Source organism: Talpa europaea (genome assembly GCF_964194135.1).
Source record: "Talpa europaea genome assembly, chromosome: 10".
Taxonomy (NCBI): domain Eukaryota; kingdom Metazoa; phylum Chordata; class Mammalia; order Eulipotyphla; family Talpidae; genus Talpa; species Talpa europaea.
Window position 1 is genome coordinate 100,763,102 of NC_140077.1, and position 18,463 is coordinate 100,781,564.

Here is an 18,463-nt window from a genome sequence, read left to right on the forward strand (position 1 = left end):
TTTCAGCAAGATTTGGCTTTTGTTATTTAGAATATTAGTGGGCCTTGTTTTTAAAATACTTTAATTACACAATAATTTTTTGTTATGAACTGGTACTATTTGCCAGTGAAGACACATTTCTGTACTGCAATTAAACTAGAAAAGTGAAAAAGAAAAAATGCTATGCTTTACTGATGAGACACATGGTTCAAAAAGGGAAAAATACTTAATTACAACCAAAACAGACTGATGATCAACCAAAGCCTATCAGTGCTACAAATAACTCAGTAATTGTTCTTCACATTAGAAAGTCTATGCTCTAGGCTATTTCTTTGAAAGGTATGCAAATAGTAGGCATCTCAAATGGTTGAAGTGTTTGATATAGATCTCTTGATGAAATTTAAAGTTTAAATAACATAAACCAATAAAGATTAACAAAGTCAACTTCATTTTTAAAAATAGATGATTGTATCTAGTGAGGATGGAAAAGACCATCTGACTACATTTGACTCCATCTGATTGACCATGAATGTTGAACATGTTACTTAATTTAGGAGGCGATAGTGTGCTTATGTCCTAATGATGACAAACCCATCACCTAGCATTTGGAACTGCAGGGAGATTTAATACACAAAATATTCACAAACACCTCTCCATTAGGTGGACGTCATAAGCATTCAAGAAGGATCAGTTATATCCTTTACAACATATTCTAGAAAGTCAGCTGTGCTCAAAGTTTGGAAACTCATTAATCCTTGGGTAATACAGAGTTTGAGCCAAAGATATTAACATGTAACAAGATACTGCTGAGTACCTATGATATGCTACACAAAAGGTATAGATAAAACAGCATGCAAGATAGTATCCGCTTTCAAAGGCTCTATAGATGCTTCAGGAATTTAAACAATTCTATTTTTAAAAATCTAATGTCTTCAAATACCAAAATGTTTAAGTTTTCATAAAGGCTCAAGACAGTCCCAAAAAATGACAATATTTATAAATGGAAGCATTAACCAATACACTCCACGCCCAGGAATAGTACTGTGCCTGCTTCTATGTTGTAATTAAATAAATTCCAGACAGGAAATGCTTCCAAGTAAATTTGCCTGGAAAATAATTAAATATAGAAGATTGTCTCAATATAGAAAGTATTTCAGATGTCACAGAATTTTTTAAATGTTCTGTTGAAGAATTCAGCCTACAAATATGACCACATAAGCTCAAGATGACAACATTCAATCTTCCTTCTCATAAATAAATGAATCAATAAAGCTAAAACCACACATCTAATACCTCCCTCTTCTTCAAAGCTTTATAAAGGCAGAGCAGTTTTTCATATTCAGTTGCACTTTGAAATTTTCAATTACCATATTGATATTTTAAAAGGATGATACTAGAAGATTTAATTATACATTAACAATTACAATTGTTACTCAAAATTGGCCAGACTTATCATTTTCATGGCAGATTACATCTCCTGGTTGTGCCATAAAGTAGCATTTCACAGTATTAACACAAAAATCTGTAATAAAACACTAACAGAATGAGGTATTCATTCATTCATCAACACATGACCCCCAAGACTAAGTGAGACAGAAAAAAGAAATCTTGGGTGAACATCAGAAATCATCTTGGTCAGTCCATACTGTAATAGACATAAGCAAAATGTATTATTTATCACATGAAATGTATATTATAATATTCACTAAGAGCAAATGCATGACACCTTTTTTCCTGATGGCCTGTATTATAAGGAATAAATGTTTTTCTAAGACTGTAAAGCAAAATAAGTATCTTTTAAACCAAAATTTAAACTATGTCATTCAGTTCAGTGGACTTCTAAGATTATGAACAAAAATCAAAACTAAAAAGAAAATAATATTAAAACTGAACTATTAGATATCATGGCATTTATATAAAGCTAAAAATGCAGTATGGAAGAAAATGAGACAATTACTTAAGGGAGAAATTTCTCTAAGTAAGAAATGATCGTAGATTTATAATGACCACCAATCCCATCTAATATTCATGTGGACATTTAGCAATCACCAACAGAAACCCACCACTTCAAATTTTGGGAGCAGGACATTTCAATCCCTTTCCAAAGGCAGCTCAGATACTCTTCTCAAATGTTTTCCTTTAGTAGCTGATTAAAGCTGAATCACACTGAACCTCAGAGTACAACCAAGAGAAGTTACACTTTCTGATGACAAAGGCAACTAGCCATTAAAGTCTTACAAAATATAGAACAAGTGAATAGAAAAGATGGAAGCAGCATCCTTATTTTACACACACACAGTTTTTTTTAAAAAAAAGAAAATGGATATTCAAAGTATAACAAAGAACAAAGAGAATTCTAGAAAAACAGTAAGGAGCTTTGTAAAGAAAGAAGCTTTAAACACATCTCTAGGTCATTTGTTTATTTTACACTTTCACACTAAAACAATTTGTAATAAACCAGAGTATTCCAACATTAACTATTAACTACCCACAGGATGTTGTTAAACCTACTCAGTGATTACTTTTTTTGAAGGTATTGAGGGAACCCTAAAACTAATCTTATTGGTATTGGTGTAAGACCAAACCCCCATTTTTAAGTCATCTAATACATATTTTCATATCAATTTTTTAAAAATATGTTGTAACTCTATATAACCAATCTTTTTTTTTATTTTATGAATATTTAGGTTTTTTTGTTTTTTTTTTAATTTTCTAGAGGCATGTCTTATTTATTTATTTATTTATTTATTTATTATTTGTTTGTTTGTTTGGTTTATACATGCACTGGGTACAGTCAGAAGCGCGGGAGGGTGAGAGAATTCACCAGAGCCAGAGCTGGGAGCAGAGCAGGCAGAAGGACCGAAGTACACTGCTGAGGGGAGCAGCGGGCGGCAGGAGAGGTCTGCGCGCCATGTGGGACCCTCCTCCGGTGGCCGGGGAGCAGCCGGGGATCGAACCGGCTGCAGAGGCTGCAGGCAGCTTCGCAACCCAGCGCTCAACCGCTGCGCCACCGGGAGGCCCTATATAACCAATCTTAATGAATAGTGCAGAGAGAACTGACAGAGAAGGGTAGCTCAAATATAAAATTTCTGAGGGGAAAATGCTATAGACGAGAAATATTGATTAAATTTAAAAATCTATCTTTAAGATAAGGACAGCAATGACAAAATTTATTAGTGGCATCCATCCAATACAATTAATACATTTTAAAAATAAAATAATGTAATGTGAAGTTTTTTAACTCTTCTAATTTCATACAAAGTCAACTTAGGGTCTTTCCATGCTTTCTCATTCTCTATAAGGGAATTAGACAGCAAGAAGGAAAAAGCAGCAAGTAGAAAAATCATACTGGAATTAAGGTGAGGGTCAGTTTCACCGGTATGTGACTTACAATCACATAGGGCCTGGCCTCAGGGGCTTTTTCATGGCAAGCTACTTTTTTTCCTGAAAGAACAAATAATGGCTACACCATGGTTATTCAGACTTGGGTATCTGGCAGATATTTTCTTAAAAATGAGAAAACCTACCCTGTCACCCCTAGAAAAACAGCTGACTGAAAATTTGAACTTTCAAGTAAAAATTAGAATTTTGGAAAGTGTATATCCAATCCAATATCAATCACCTGACAGTTTCCCAATAAATATGGCTGCTTTAAATGAACAAAGTGTGGGTTTCTTTGGATAGTTTTTAACATACCAAAATTTAGAAAACTGCTTATGCTTAACTCAGACCAATGAATTATGATACAAAACCAAGTGTGCGTAAAAAAATTGATGCCATATGTAAATCAGACCAGTGGCTTTAATAAAAGACAACAAGAAAAGTTCATCAACATGGTTTTAGTCCTCTATGCAAATAAACCTTAAGAAAATATCACTTATCAAATTTTGATGTAGCATATCATTAAGAATTTGTGACAATAGTTGTTAAATGCTCTTCCCTTCTCCAACTACCTGTTTCTGTGGGGCCAAGTTTTCTCCATAAACTTTTATGTTTCAACCACAAAAGCACATCGCAACAGATTAAATGAGGAAATGGATATGAGAAACCAACTGTATTCCACTAGGCCAAATATTAAACAACTTTGCAAAAGTAACACCACTCTTGGCAGCTCTTTGTGCCTTTTTGTGTCTATGCAAGTGTCCTTTATTCATCAGTCCCTAATAAACCTGCTCTTAAAAAAAAAAAAAGTAACACCACTCTTAATTTTTGTTTTTAAAAGTCATTTTTCCTCAAAAAAAGAACTTTTACTAAGGTCAATGGATTTTTTAATTTATTGCTATTTTCAAATTTCTCAGTTTTAATTTCTAATTTATCAAATAATGATGTAGATAGCTCATAAAAACAAAAGTTTATTAGAGACCCCCAACAGTTTTAAGAGCATAAAACTTCAGGAGTCCTAAGATGAAAAAGCTTGACAACTACCTTCTAAGACATAAACTAGAAAATTACCAGCTTGTTAGCTCTTTAAAGAATCCAGTTACCAGGTATTCTTAGATGTCTTTAAAACAAAGCCTTATGTTTATGAAAAATACCCAATTCAGCTGAGCCCTCTAACAACCTAATTCACTTTCACAGTGGTTAACTGCTTATCCTCTTCCAGTATAACTCAAGTTAGGACTATAAGTTCAGCAAAAGTTCATAGCAGGGGGAAATGAAAAGTCTGAAAATTATCCAGTGCTCATCACTAGTGGCCACTGTCAAGGACATCAATGTATCACCAGAACATCAGTGATGTCCAAGTGTTCTCTACAGACCAGTTGGTTGGGGAGATGCTTATTTCACAAACTAATAAATAGCTAAATGCTCTTTTCTGAAAACTTTGCTGAGTACTTCAAAGTTACTGATGATTCAAATAGCATTCTAAGGTTCAGTTTTAACACTTGAAGAAATGGATAGACAGCTAAGTGTGCTAATAATTAGTAAAAGGGAACTATTACAATTATTTTGATACTTAAGCTTTATTTTCTAATACTCCCAAGTGCCTTCTGGATAATTCATGAAAAACACAAAAGACCATTATCATCGCTGTCTTCATACATATCTGAGTAAAAAGATAACCTGAGTTTTTTTCAATCTCAAATCTTTCCTCCTACATCATTCTACCCTTTATCTAAACAATAATTCATATTTCAGATTTGGTTCATGCTGTTGCTACCTCTTTTCTCCTTTAGGCTAGCAAAGTCAAACTCAGCATCATACCCAACTACTACCTAGGTCATTCTTAGGAGAATCACCGAGGGTGCTGGGTACATCTGTGACTAGATATGTTCAAGTCAGTCATAAGTTTACTATTGATAGTCTTAACAAAACTAAATTGTACTTTTAAAAGTAGTTAGGATGGTAAATTTAATGTTATGTACTTTTTACCCAAAAAAAACTCCACTGAATTAAACATTTAAACAGGCAAATTGTATAGTATATGAATTTATAACAATAAAATTAATAACAAGATACCAATGTTCATAACATGTATTTTTTAAGTAGATGTTTGCTCCTGACCATTTAAAACAAAGAAATAAAAATAAGGATTACTACTGAATTATGGATAATGGTTACCTTTTAGAGTGAACAAAAGGGAAAATATATACATAAATATGTATAGCACACGGTGGGCCTTTAAAAATTACTTTAATATATAAAGTATTTTCTTTCACAAGTATTTTAAATTAAATTAACTTTAACATTTAAACATACATTGCATAAATTGCCAGAGTCCTTTTCAAGAACCAACAATACCGTGTAACTAACAGAAAAGCATTTCAAGTTAATGTGTTTAACACTGGGTTCAAAATCAAAAGCATTTCTAATCATTCAATATTTGCAATATTGGACAACTTACAACTGATAATTATAAAAGATCAATTTAGCACTGTTAGGAAATACATCTGAATATTAAAGTACGTGTCTGCAACGAGACATTTTTTCTTTTCAAATCAGCATGCAGCACTGCCAATTCTCATGACAAAAAAAAAAACAAAAAAAAACAGCAAAGAAAGAAAACAGTCGAAGATGAAAAGGATCTTTGCTGCTGAGACTAAAAGCTAAATTTTAGCCAAGTATATTTAAAACATGTACAGGCACAAAGAACCACCAGTGTTCACAATTAGAGGCAGGACAAAGTGGCAGTGATCTTTTTGACAAATAAATGGCTTGAAATATTGCATGACTTGCTACACAACACCCTTATTACTTTCAATTTCCAAGTGCAACCAAAAGATGGGTCCAATTATGACATCAATACAAGCTTTCTTTCAAAATGGAATGAAAGAACAGTAAATCCCAGTGGACACGGGAGTTCGGCAGCAGAGATGATGTAATATATAAAAATAGACATCCTCTAACAGAAGCTGAAACTTGGGTAAACAGCACACTGCATGCTATTCTCAACTGCCTTGCATGAATTTGCAATGCATGCTGTTAATAGCACAAGAGAAATCATTTTATGTTTTCAACTATTTCCTGATTTGCATTTCAATTTCTATACATACTCTATAGTATAATTTCCTAATCTGTATAAATTAAATCAACATAAATATCTGATTATAACTTCAAGAAAGAGAAATAAGCCCCCTAAAGCAAGGTGACTGAGACCACTGCAGCAGTTTTTACAAGCTGCATGTTGCCAGAAATTGTTGCACATATGGCATAGTATTGTTACAGCTACCTATTGTTCAAAGACCTTTCCACAGGGGGCTTTATGCAGGATTTTAAAATGCAACATGATCTAGGGGAAAATGAATGAGTAAACCTGCTGATAATGAGCATGAGAGGCAAAGAATACTTCCGACACTTCTCTGGTGGAAATAAAAAATACCAGGTATACGAACAACAATAATAACTAGCAAAATCAGGGGGCATATGTATATATATCAGTCCTCTACCACTCTCACCATATACCCCATTTTCCATTCTTTATTCCCCAATTCACTTTTCACAGTTCTGTTGGGCTTTCCTGGATTAAGAGTATTTTTCTCTGAGCGAAGACATTAAGGTCATTCAAAAAGCCACACCTGATTCCTCAAGAAGCCCTGTCTGTGTGCCTCCTACTTCCTGGAATTCCCTCTATGGTAGTTGCCATTTGTCTATCTGTATTCCCTGTGAGGCTATATGGTCAACTATGGCAAGATTCTTTTTGTCCTGCAGGCCTTTCTAGTCCTAGAGTCTGAAACAGACCTGAAATAAGGTGGGCATCAATAAGCATTTGTTAATAAAAGCATGTAAATGAACATACTAAACCTTCTACTCTAAGATACCATAGAACACACAAATTTTCTGAAACTCCATCCTATTATAATTCACAGAGACAGTGACAACAATGTTGAAGACAAAAGCCTTCAGTTCAATTAGGCAAGCGTTTAATGAATTTAAAGAATGAAAACAATGAAACAACTAAGAAATTTCTCCTATATTTGAACAATTTCTATATATGCATATAAACAGATTTTTAAATATCATATGAATAAATTGTAGTCGGATGGAACATCATATGAGCTGACTGTTACAAGAACTTAATATTCTAGGAAATTTAATAAATATATAAGTCATTGATACAATACTCATTCTGTTACTGCTAAGTACCAAATATTGGGTAAAACGAAGACCTCAGTAATATAAGTGGCAAAGTCATGTCATGAGAGAAAATATTGCCTATTTCTAATTCAAGAATAAAAAGCTCAAGTCAAAAAATTCAATGTTAAATTAATGCGCATAATCACACAAGTACTAGGTTTTTTCATCTCTTTCATTATCTAAACAATTTTTAACCAAACCTACCAAGAAATCAACTCTAGATGAAATCAATTTAATCTATTCTACCGCTGAAATAAAAAAAAAACTTCAGAGATTTACTAAGATATAACCTAGGGATGGTTATATAGCAATCATGTGAAACAGGGCTTATATTATTATAAAGAATAACCTTATAAAAATGTGGCTCATTTTCATAAGTCTCACATATGAATCAATCTTATTAAACTGGTGACACATTTTATGGGTATTGTATTATCACTGGCTATAATAAAAATTATTCCCATAACATTGTATTATTATATTCCATTTGATTTAGATTGCATTAATTTTATGCAGCTTTTTATTTTCTATTCCTGTATTAGAGTCCAAGCTACTGAAAAATTTAATATATAATTACTAACTGAATTCTGAAATATAGTAAAAAACTACTAATACAGTGTGTGGTGGTTATCTTTTTACAGGACTAATGGTTTTCTTTTCTTTTTTTTTTTTTTAAGATTTATTTATTTATACAAGAACTGGGGTACAGGTCAGAGGTGCAGGAGAGTGAGAGAATTTACCAGAGACAGAGTGGAGAGCAGAACAGGCAGAAGGGCCAAAATACACTGCTGAGGGGAGCAACGGGCGAGAGAGAAGAGGTCTGCCGCACCATGTGGGAATTTCCCTGGCTGGCCAGGAATCGAACCCGTGCTATAGAGGCTGCAGACAGCTTCACAGTGCGGCGCTCAACCCACTGTGCCACTGGGGAGGCCTGGACTAATGGTTTTCATTCAATTTTTCATTCAAAAATTTGCACTGATTGAAACCTTATGAAATATGTTGTACGTGGCTCAAATTCTAGTATCTCAAATTTCTATAAAGTATAGTCATATTTTTTGAGTAAATAGGAGTAAAAGTAGAAAGTCAATCTGAACTCAAAAGTGTGGAAAACATTTTAATTATGCAACCAGCCTAGGAAGTCTGGAAATTCTGAAATATCAGTTAATACACACAACCTCCATATTTGAGCTAGAACAAGTTTTCTTCAATCTTATTCTAATATCTCTTATACATCTGTATTTGCTCTTTCCAAACAAGGGAGAGGGCAGAGCAGTGTGGTTGCTTCTTTGTTCTTTTCATTAAAACAGAAGGAGGAATAAAAGATGACATAACAGGTATGTATCAGTATCCCCCAACACCCCAGTAACTGGTAAAAAAAAAAAAAGTTAACAACTTCCTTCCTCAAAGCCCTAAAGTCCCATTACTTCTTGCCATTTTTATTACGCAACTCAGATTTCCATATCCACACAAAATCCTAGAATTATACATAGATGCAGAGAAGACCTGTGATGACAGCAACATTTTTAAAAACTATTCCCATTTCCCAGCCCCCTTCCCAATTCTAACCCTGGAAACAACCCGTCCAATGTCCCAAGTCCCGGCTCAGAGACTAACCCCAAATCTTCTCATTTTGGCTAGAAACCTTATCTTCTCCCTGCCTTGATGATCTTTACCCACTCTATGACTGAAAACTAATGCTGCATTCTATTTTCTCGCAATTTTAAATACAGACTTAACCTCAATTCATCAAAATGTAAGAAAATGCTAATGAAAATCATCTCCAATCTTCCTTTCTCGCTGCATTTTAAGATATTATTCTCTTTTCAAACCTCACATACTTGCCTTGAAAAAAAGTCCTGAAAACAGTCTACATGGACTATAAGTATTCATGTTTCTGAAGAAATTTTAATGTTTTAAACTATTGCAACACATCTAATTTTAAAAAGTGTACATAAGGTATCCATCATAACTCCGCGCACATTTTAACTTCAATTCCGAGTTCTAAGTAGGAATTAGACTGGTAATTTTTCATGTAAGAGGATTAATTATATTTTGATGTATCTTTTAAAATATTAAGTTTATTTTTTAAAAGTACACTTTTACCAGATTGAAGTTCAAAACTCTGGTGCAATTATAAAATTTATACAATTTTATCAAATGCAAACACTATCAAAAACTTTTAATTTACTACATTATTTTAAATTTAGCAGTGCTTCTTAAAAACCAACATAGCTATCATGCCATCTATGGCATTTTATTATCTAAAATTACTATTTCATTTTAATATGAAAAATTACATATACACAAATATTTCATGCTTGTAAGCGAGGTTACTATAATAGGCAAAGATCCTTATATTGATGATAGATATCTAATGTGAATTAAACTATTCATGATCTTGTACAACAAGAAAACACAGTCATCAAATCTTATAGTTACTTGGCCAATTCTTTTCCAGAGGTAAATCAGTTTATCTTCATTGACTCCAAATTCCCTGATAACCAAATATGACCCACAATTTCCATAATACTTTTCTTAAAAAATCATAAATTAGTCATTTTGAGCATGAAAGAAATGAACAGAGTTATGATGGGCCTCTTGTTTAAACTACAGAATGAAATACAAGCATGAAATCTCATTTAATAAGGAAATGCGTTTAATCTCGCAAATAAGGAAATGTAAGCAATATAATTTTTTTACTTATTTTTGACCAAGTTTTTATTTCACCAGTGATCTCTTAAAATGCTCTCACAAAGGGATTCCTGAAACTAAAAGCCTATAGCATTTGAAATATAAATTTCCAATGAATTTCTAAGAGTTGTTAAATAAAAGGCAATTAAAATTCCATTATGTCTGTATGTCTTCATTTATTTGCAAAGCAGATTAGTCAAGCCTGGTGCTCTACCCCTTCTTAAAAATAAGCTGACTGCATTTTTTCCTTTCTGTAAAGAAGGTGGCATTTTATCCCTAGGTCTGCACAAATGAGGTAGCTTGTGTCATCACCTAAACTACTGATAGTTTTAAAGTTTTAAGAGATTTTACTAAATCAGGACAAAACACAAAAGAACAAGACCAAGCAAAACATATCAATATTATAAAATCATTAGTTACAAAGCAACTTCACAAATAAACATAGGTTAGTATTAGGAAATCACACGCAAATTACAATACCTGAGATTTAGTGCATTCCTTTGAGCCAAAATGAAATGAGTGCCATAAAGGAGGAAAGGAAAAGATGAACATTATCAGACATGCTATAGTACATCTGCCAAAATGAAGATAATGTTAAAATTAGGTTAAGAATGACCATATAAGTATTGGATATGTGTATACTGTTCCTTATGGTTTTTAGCCATGCACTTGAAATGCACTTGCAATCATTTAAAATAACCTGTACAATATGATCATGCAATTCTTTCAAATAAACTTTTCATACTCACTCCACCCGACTTCTCTTTCAAAGAAAAAGATGTCTGATTTTGGACTAATTTTCATTTTTTTTATATTGTGGTGCCATTAAATACAAATCAAAATATTGTTTTCCAAGATTAAAGTAATGTATTTGGGCAAAATAAATATTACATTAAAAAATTAAAGCACAATTTGCACAAAAATCAGAATATGATATTTTCAGTTATGACCATGTTGCCAATCTGAACTCATTTAGTAAAATTAATACCATGTCACATATTAGTAAAGTAGCGCGTAATTCATTAGTGATTAAGTTAAATGTTTTATCCTATTATGGAATTCGTCCTAATAAAGGCACCTGTTGACCAGGTAAAGCATTTTTTAAAATCTAAAAAAACAAAAAGTATGTTGTAATTATAATAAACTTGTTAAAAATCAGTTAAAAGAAGGGGGAGACATCTAGGGAGGGAGTGAAGTGTTCCAATAAAAGGGGAAAGTTGAGGTGGTAGTAGAGAAAAATAATTATAAAATGCTCTCTCCTCCCAAACTAAGTATAACAAGTATGACTATAAAAATTAAATCAATCAGCTTTAACACTAAATTTTAATGGACCCATACTCTCATTCACAACCTTAGTATGAGAATCTGATTTGGAGAAAAAATTCAAAGCAGAGAGAGTATTAATAATAGAATTAGTCTAAAATATTATAGCCTATACAGGCCTAATATGAACAACTATTTTAATTCATATTTCCTTCTTCCATGATCAACACTAAAAATACTACCTTCTTCTATAGCCAATGGTAACAAAAAACCCTTTATCATTTTTTTAAAAAATTAAATCCCTCCAGACAAAGCTGTCTTTATGATAAGCAACAAGCAACCCTTTCCAAATGAGCTCAATGAAATGATTCAACTATAAAATTCATGTTAAATTAAAATAATGCATGGGTAGTGAGGAGAGTAGGCAAATGGCAGGTGGTGAAACTGCTTAAATATTTAAATACAAAGTACTCTCAGAAATAAAATATATGAAGTGAGGGTATAAATTAAAGCACTTAAAAGTTACTCAAAATTCAGTATGTAGTAAGCTTAAGTCTATATACGTTTCCCATGCATCTTGTATTTACATATATTTGCAAAAAGAAAGGAGAGGTAAGGCAAACAAAAAAGGTTTAACAGTGTTAAGTATCTTTTTTTTGTATTTTTACTTAAAATTTCAATATATTAGCAACCACTCATTTAGTGGTATTATATGAATAGCTAAACCATCTCTGGTCTCATGATGACATATAACATATCTAAGAATTCAAGCCACTTTCTTGTTGAAAACAGAAATCCTCAAATATATTTGCAAGTATTCTGGAATGACCACTAAGGAATGTATGGGTAGTGCAAGTTAAACATAAAGAAAGAAATAAGGAAAGACTCTAAAACTGACTCTACTGGAGTCTTGTACAAATCACTCATTATCTGTGCCTTAGTTTTCTCAAACATCAACAATAGTTCTATTTTATACTTACGAAATAAATGACAATCACTTGTTACACATTTAAGAGGACCTTTGACTATATTAGAAATACTTTAGACCATTTTCCCATATTTAGGATTTTTAAAAGTCTTTCAAATTATGCTTATCTTATTTCATCATAATTAAACTAAAAAATTCTGAGATCATATGCTCACAATGGTATGAAAAACTATGAAAACACGTAAGTTTACATATCTATTTCTTGAATGAAAATGAGAATACCAGTCACCTAGGTGAGGGACAGAGGCTAAAATTTTAGATTAATGTTAAGAACTTAAAACATCCCATCTACAACTGTATATAAAGCTAAACCTCATAAAATATTTTACAAAATAATGTTACACAAAGGATTTTAGTATCTCATTTCAGTGCTCTTTATGACTGATTTATGTGCATTTCCAGCAAAACCTACACTTTGGATAAAAAGTTTATCAAAGAAAGAAAGAAACAGAAGTCACAAAATCCCACCAAAAAGCAGAAGATAAATACAAATATTATCCCTTTAAAACTTACCGTGTGATAGCCTCTCGGCAAAGGTGGTTTGCCCACAGGATATGGATCCACAGTGTCAATAATTGTTTGCCTTTCACCTTTCTGGTTGATTTTTCTAAACCTCCTTCGAGACTGTCGATGAGAAGCTTGACGCTGAAAATATTCTTCATTTTCATCCATATAGTCCACCTGGGGAAAAAAAGACACCAAAAGTTCTTTTCTTCCAAGTCAACATTTTATATTGATTAAATAGAGAATAAAACTTACAGCTAGTTCACATTCTTTCATTTTGCAAAGATATTATCTAGACAGACTGAAAGGCTCCTTTAATCTCTCTGGAACTAACTTGTTTTGAGCAACTTTTCTTTTATGAAGAGGCATTTTCAGTTCCACTTAGGACAATATGGGTAACTTTTGAATTTCCTGCAGTTTCAAAGGGAAGGATATTCTCAGTAGTCTTTGTACTGACTTATTAGTGAAAGATCTCAAAGGATACATTATCACACATTAGGAAAGCAAATGCCCCATTGTCTTAACTAAAGCACAAAAATTACTGATGTATATGAGTAAATCTGTAAAAACCCCTAAATCCCAAGCAACTCAAAGAGGACTTTAGCAGAATAGTGGCTTTGGATTATATAAGGGTTTCTCTTCCTACTTTCTTTCTATAGATTCAGTTTCTTTTTTATAAATAGTATTGTTTCAAAAAAAAAAAGAATTCCTCATTTTAGACATTTAGAAACCTAATGAATGGTCCCACAGAGAAAAGTTACATTAAGTTAATTTTCATCCTACTTAGATAGTGAAATGCAATTGCTCACAATAGAGGTACATTTAGATTCTAAGACAATTCACACTGGCAAAACAAGTGGTCTGTATTATAGATGGGGCAAATACGAAATTCTCAAACAATTTTTGAAGATCAAAAATCCTTCAGAGAAATTAAGAAGTAACAATAACAGGCCAGAGTTCTAGGAAATATCTAAAATGCTTTTCAAGAGCTGTTGTTGCAAAGTGCCAAGTGTTTGCCTACATTTTTCTCACACTAAATCTTTACTCACACCATGCCACTTTTTGTTTAGGGGTAAATTCTGTGAAATTTTACAAAAGTTTTCATTAGCTTTGACAAGGAAGTTCCCATTTGGCGGAATTCCTCTCCTACATCATAGGGGGAAATCCCTCAGTCTTTTCTGAAAATGGACTTACGGTCAACTACCAAATATGTTATTAAATGTGAATATATAATCTATATCATCTATATTAGTCATTTATTTTACAATGCTTTCCCTTCCAGATAGGAAGCTCAGTGAGGAATAAGATGAACATCAATTATCAACTGTCTACATTGGGAACTTTCTCCAAATTTTTTGTTGTTGCTGATTTTTAAAAGAATACATATTATCCTATCTTAAAAACACGCTTATATAGTAAGGAAAATGTGAAAATGTGATGGCTTTCTTGAAAGCATCAATAAAAATAATTTTACTGCCAATATCTATTTTAGCATGTCTTATGTATGTCTTACCTCAATGTATTTTTTAATTCACATAATTCATTTAAACGAGAGAGAAAGCTCTCATAGCATGTTTAAGTAGCATAGTATACTTTTCAATTTTCTTTCAATTAGTTGAAGGAATTGAAGTGATTTCCTCTTGTTCACTGTTGCTTGAACACATATTACTGAGTATTCGCATTCATTCTAATCTATGTCTGGAATGCTAAAATCTTTCATGTCAAAGAGTCTCCCCAAATTTTAATTAAATATCACAAACTGACTTACAAATGTTGAATTCTATATATTTAAGTACATGCCACTTTCAAACTTTCCATCTTTTTCATTTAATTGAACTCTATAATTACATTATAACTATGAATTTGACTTTATAATAAAGTTATGAAATAAACATCTCAAATTATAAAATATATAAAGGTGGTTTGTGAAAGTGCATTTATTTATTAGTGTTTTTTAGGGGAAGAAGTAACTTCAGAAGTTGTCTTACCACAATCATTTCAGAAGGCTCTAAAACAATGCATTCACAGCCACGCCTAAAGCTTCCTGCAGAGCGCTTGCCAAAACTAGAAAATGAAAAGAAATGTGAATTGTGAATTTAAGCCAACTCCCAGATAAATGAAAATGAAAAAACAAAACAATTACAAAAAGTACACATTAATGAAAGAGAAACTGTCTTTCATCATTTACAGACTGACAGGAAACTTCAAAAGGTTAAGTTTCAGATTTTTTTTCCTCAAAAATTCCAATAAAATGTTTTCAAATAATGTAAGAAACATACCCCAATAGTAAACCATATAAATCTATGATACAACATTGCCCTACAGGTTTCCAAGGGGGAAAACAAAGAACTGAAAAGTTTCCAGAAAAAAATTAAGGGACTCCAAAGGACTTTCTGTAAAACCAGGAGCACCTATCAAAAGAACATTTCATTCAAATGAAAGGAAAAATAGACAAATTGAACTTCATCAAATTAAAAAAAAAGGTCTGTGCATCAAAGGGCATTATTAAGAAACTGAAAAGGTCACCCTCAGAATGGGAGAAAATATTTGCAAATCACATTATCTGGGAAGTGTTCAATATTCAGAATAAACAACTTCTACCACTAAATAACAACAAAAAACCAATCCAATTAGAAATTGAACAAGCTATAGGATCTTTCACAAAAGATGATAAACAAATGGCTAATACAAGAAAAATTATTCAATCTCTTTAGTCATTAGGGAAAAGCAAGTCAAACTTACAATAAGATAACATCTCACACCTGAAACTACATGCAAATGAGATAGTAGCATGGCTGTAATTAAAAAACAAAAGACATCAAGTGTTGAGGCAGATATAGAGAATTCTGAACACTTATACTTTGCTGGTGGGAATACGAAAGTGCAGTCACTGGGGAAAAGTTTGGTGCTTCATCAAAAATTTAAACACAGAATTGCCATATGGCCCAGAAATTCCATTGCTAGATAAATACCCAAAAGTAATGAAAACCAAATATTTATACAGCAATGTTTCCTGCAACATTATTCACAACAGCTAAAAGCAGCAAATAATGCATGAGTCCATCAAGAGAGAGTGTGTAAAGAAAATGTGATAGAGGATATGACTAGGCAAAAAAAAAAAAAAAAAAAAGAAAATGTGATAGATACATATGATGGAGTATTATGCAGCCATTAAAAGGACTGGAGTTCTGATACATACTACAACATGCTTAAGTCTTGCGAGCACTATACACTAAGTGCAGTAAGTCAGTTGCAGAAGGACAAATACTGTATGATTCCACTTATGAAATATTTAGAACAGGCAACTTCACAAAGACAGAAAATAGATTAGAGATTACCAAGGGTTAACAGTCACAAAGTTTTTATTTGGAGTTATAGAACTTAAGTTTTGGGAACAAGTACTGGAAATGGTTGTACAATCATCACTAATGTACTTAATTACTTGAATCATACACTTAAAGATTAAAATGACTTATTTTATGATACACATATGTACACATATATAGCTACATGTACTACTTACATATATAGTCATACATACTGTTTTGGCCACATTTTTTAATACAGTTTAAAAAAACAGACTTATAAGAGAAACTTATCAAGGGTACTGTTTTAGTGGCTTTGGGATTATTGGCAAAATATAGGGCCTTGAATAAGAAAAAGTGGAACTCTAAGTTGACCAAACTGCCAACCTTATGCACATAGAAAGAGTTAAGCTTGCTGACTGAACTGTAACATTGGTAAACCTGGAATCAATCTCTTTGCTACATTAATTTAGCAATGAAGTGATACAAATTGTGGAAAGAAGAGAAATCGGAAGAGATGGGAAAAAGGTAAATATTACTGAAATAAGTTAAATCGGAGTTCTGAAGAGTCAATAATATGTACATTTTCAATCACCCAGCACTTAATTCCATTTTCATGAAAGAGAGGGGTCTTCCCCACCCCATGCCCACAAATATATGAAGGAGGAAAGAAGGAGGCAAGGAAAGAAAGAAGTGCAGAGGATTTTGCTTTCTATTCACCTTCCAACTACTCACTGGATACATAATATAGAATCAATATAAACTCACAATCAATACAGAATTTACAAGAAACTCACTAAATATAGGCCCTATTCTTAAGTAGTTTATATTCCATGCAACATGAGTACACACAAAAAGATGTGATTAACAGGAAAATTGTATCAGGAGTTTAATAAAAAGAATGTCCTGTTTGTCTCCTAAAATTGCATCTCAAACCTAATGAATTTATATAATTTCAAAGTTGAGAAAAAACTTAGAACATTACATTGTACCGAGTCTCAGAATTTTTTCTTCAGCTTTATAATTGAAAATATGCCATAATTCAATGTGCTACAATCAAAGGTTCTAAAACATTTAGTTTAGAAAAAGATCCCCAGATGATATATATGACCTATGCCATCCTATTCTCCCCATGAGAACTGCCCCATAGTTCAATTCTCAGTTCACAAGTAGAGAAACTAAGGCAGTTTATCTAAGGATAGCTGTTAAATGAGATGCCCAAAATCATATCAGACGCTGTGATGTAGGATCCTATTATACCACACTGGTCTTACGCTTTCTCTTGCTTTGTTCTATAGCCCTTTTTCATCTATGGAAACATAAATTCTAGTCTTTGGTAGCTTGACACTTATGAGGACTTTTCCCAGACCTCCTCTGAACACTGCAGTAGCACATCGTATTTGCCCACAAAGCACTTACCCAATGACAAGTGGAGAACAGAGTTTCACTGAAAGGTGGATTCTCAGAGGTTGGCTAAGCTTACTCACTAGCTCAATCAATGGAAAAAAGACAAGTCATCTTTCATAATTCAGAAGGTAATTCAAGTTTGACAAAATTGCAAATGAGCATCAAGAAGTTAAGGGGTACCCTGAAATAGTCAAAGATTTGAATGTCAAATGTATAAAATCTAAGCCTCCTGACAATGCTGCCAGAACTTTAACTAGTAGAATATCTACATCTTTGAAATGACACTCATTACACCACACACTGAGACAAAGATATTCCTAAAGGCAAAAAAAAACACCTCAATTTTTAGGAACATAGCTTATTTAAATTTGAATCAAAATAATATTTAAAATTCTTTATATACTTTCAATCTATGTATAAGAAACAAATATGAATACGTAAATATGAGTAACAGGCTTAAAAAGCAAGAAAGCTAATAATAACAGTCATTAATGTGACTTGACCTAACTATGTAAAACCTATTTGCCCTTTCCATACTAGATACCAGCCTTTCACAAGGGGCCATAAAATCAGAGAGGAAGAGATAGGGAGAGACAGAGGTCTGGTATATGGTTTTACGAATGCTAATAGTCATCTGGTTCTACACAGTATGAAAATTTAATTACTATACTCCATTTTAAACCCTTCTAAATTGTTCTGTATAAATACATGCTACAGCTGGGTTTCTAACTATTCAACCTCAGTGTAATTTCAG

At 32.5% G+C, this 18,463-nt stretch overlaps 1 protein-coding gene across 2 annotated transcripts in view; it reads right to left on the bottom strand.

Moving 5' to 3' along the window:
- RAPGEF2 (Rap guanine nucleotide exchange factor 2) overlaps positions 1-18,463 on the bottom strand; it is a gene marked incomplete at both ends in the record, with an annotated part of 193,591 nt that overhangs the window by 79,665 nt on the left and 95,463 nt on the right. For both annotated transcript variants that reach the window (XM_084245830.1, XM_084245829.1), the window contains 3 exons: positions 10,723-10,740; positions 13,007-13,174; positions 14,986-15,061. In XM_084245830.1, coding sequence (XP_084101956.1) covers positions 10,723-10,740; positions 13,007-13,174; positions 14,986-15,061 — 262 coding nt within the window. The remainder of the gene's footprint in view (positions 1-10,722; positions 10,741-13,006; positions 13,175-14,985; positions 15,062-18,463) is intronic.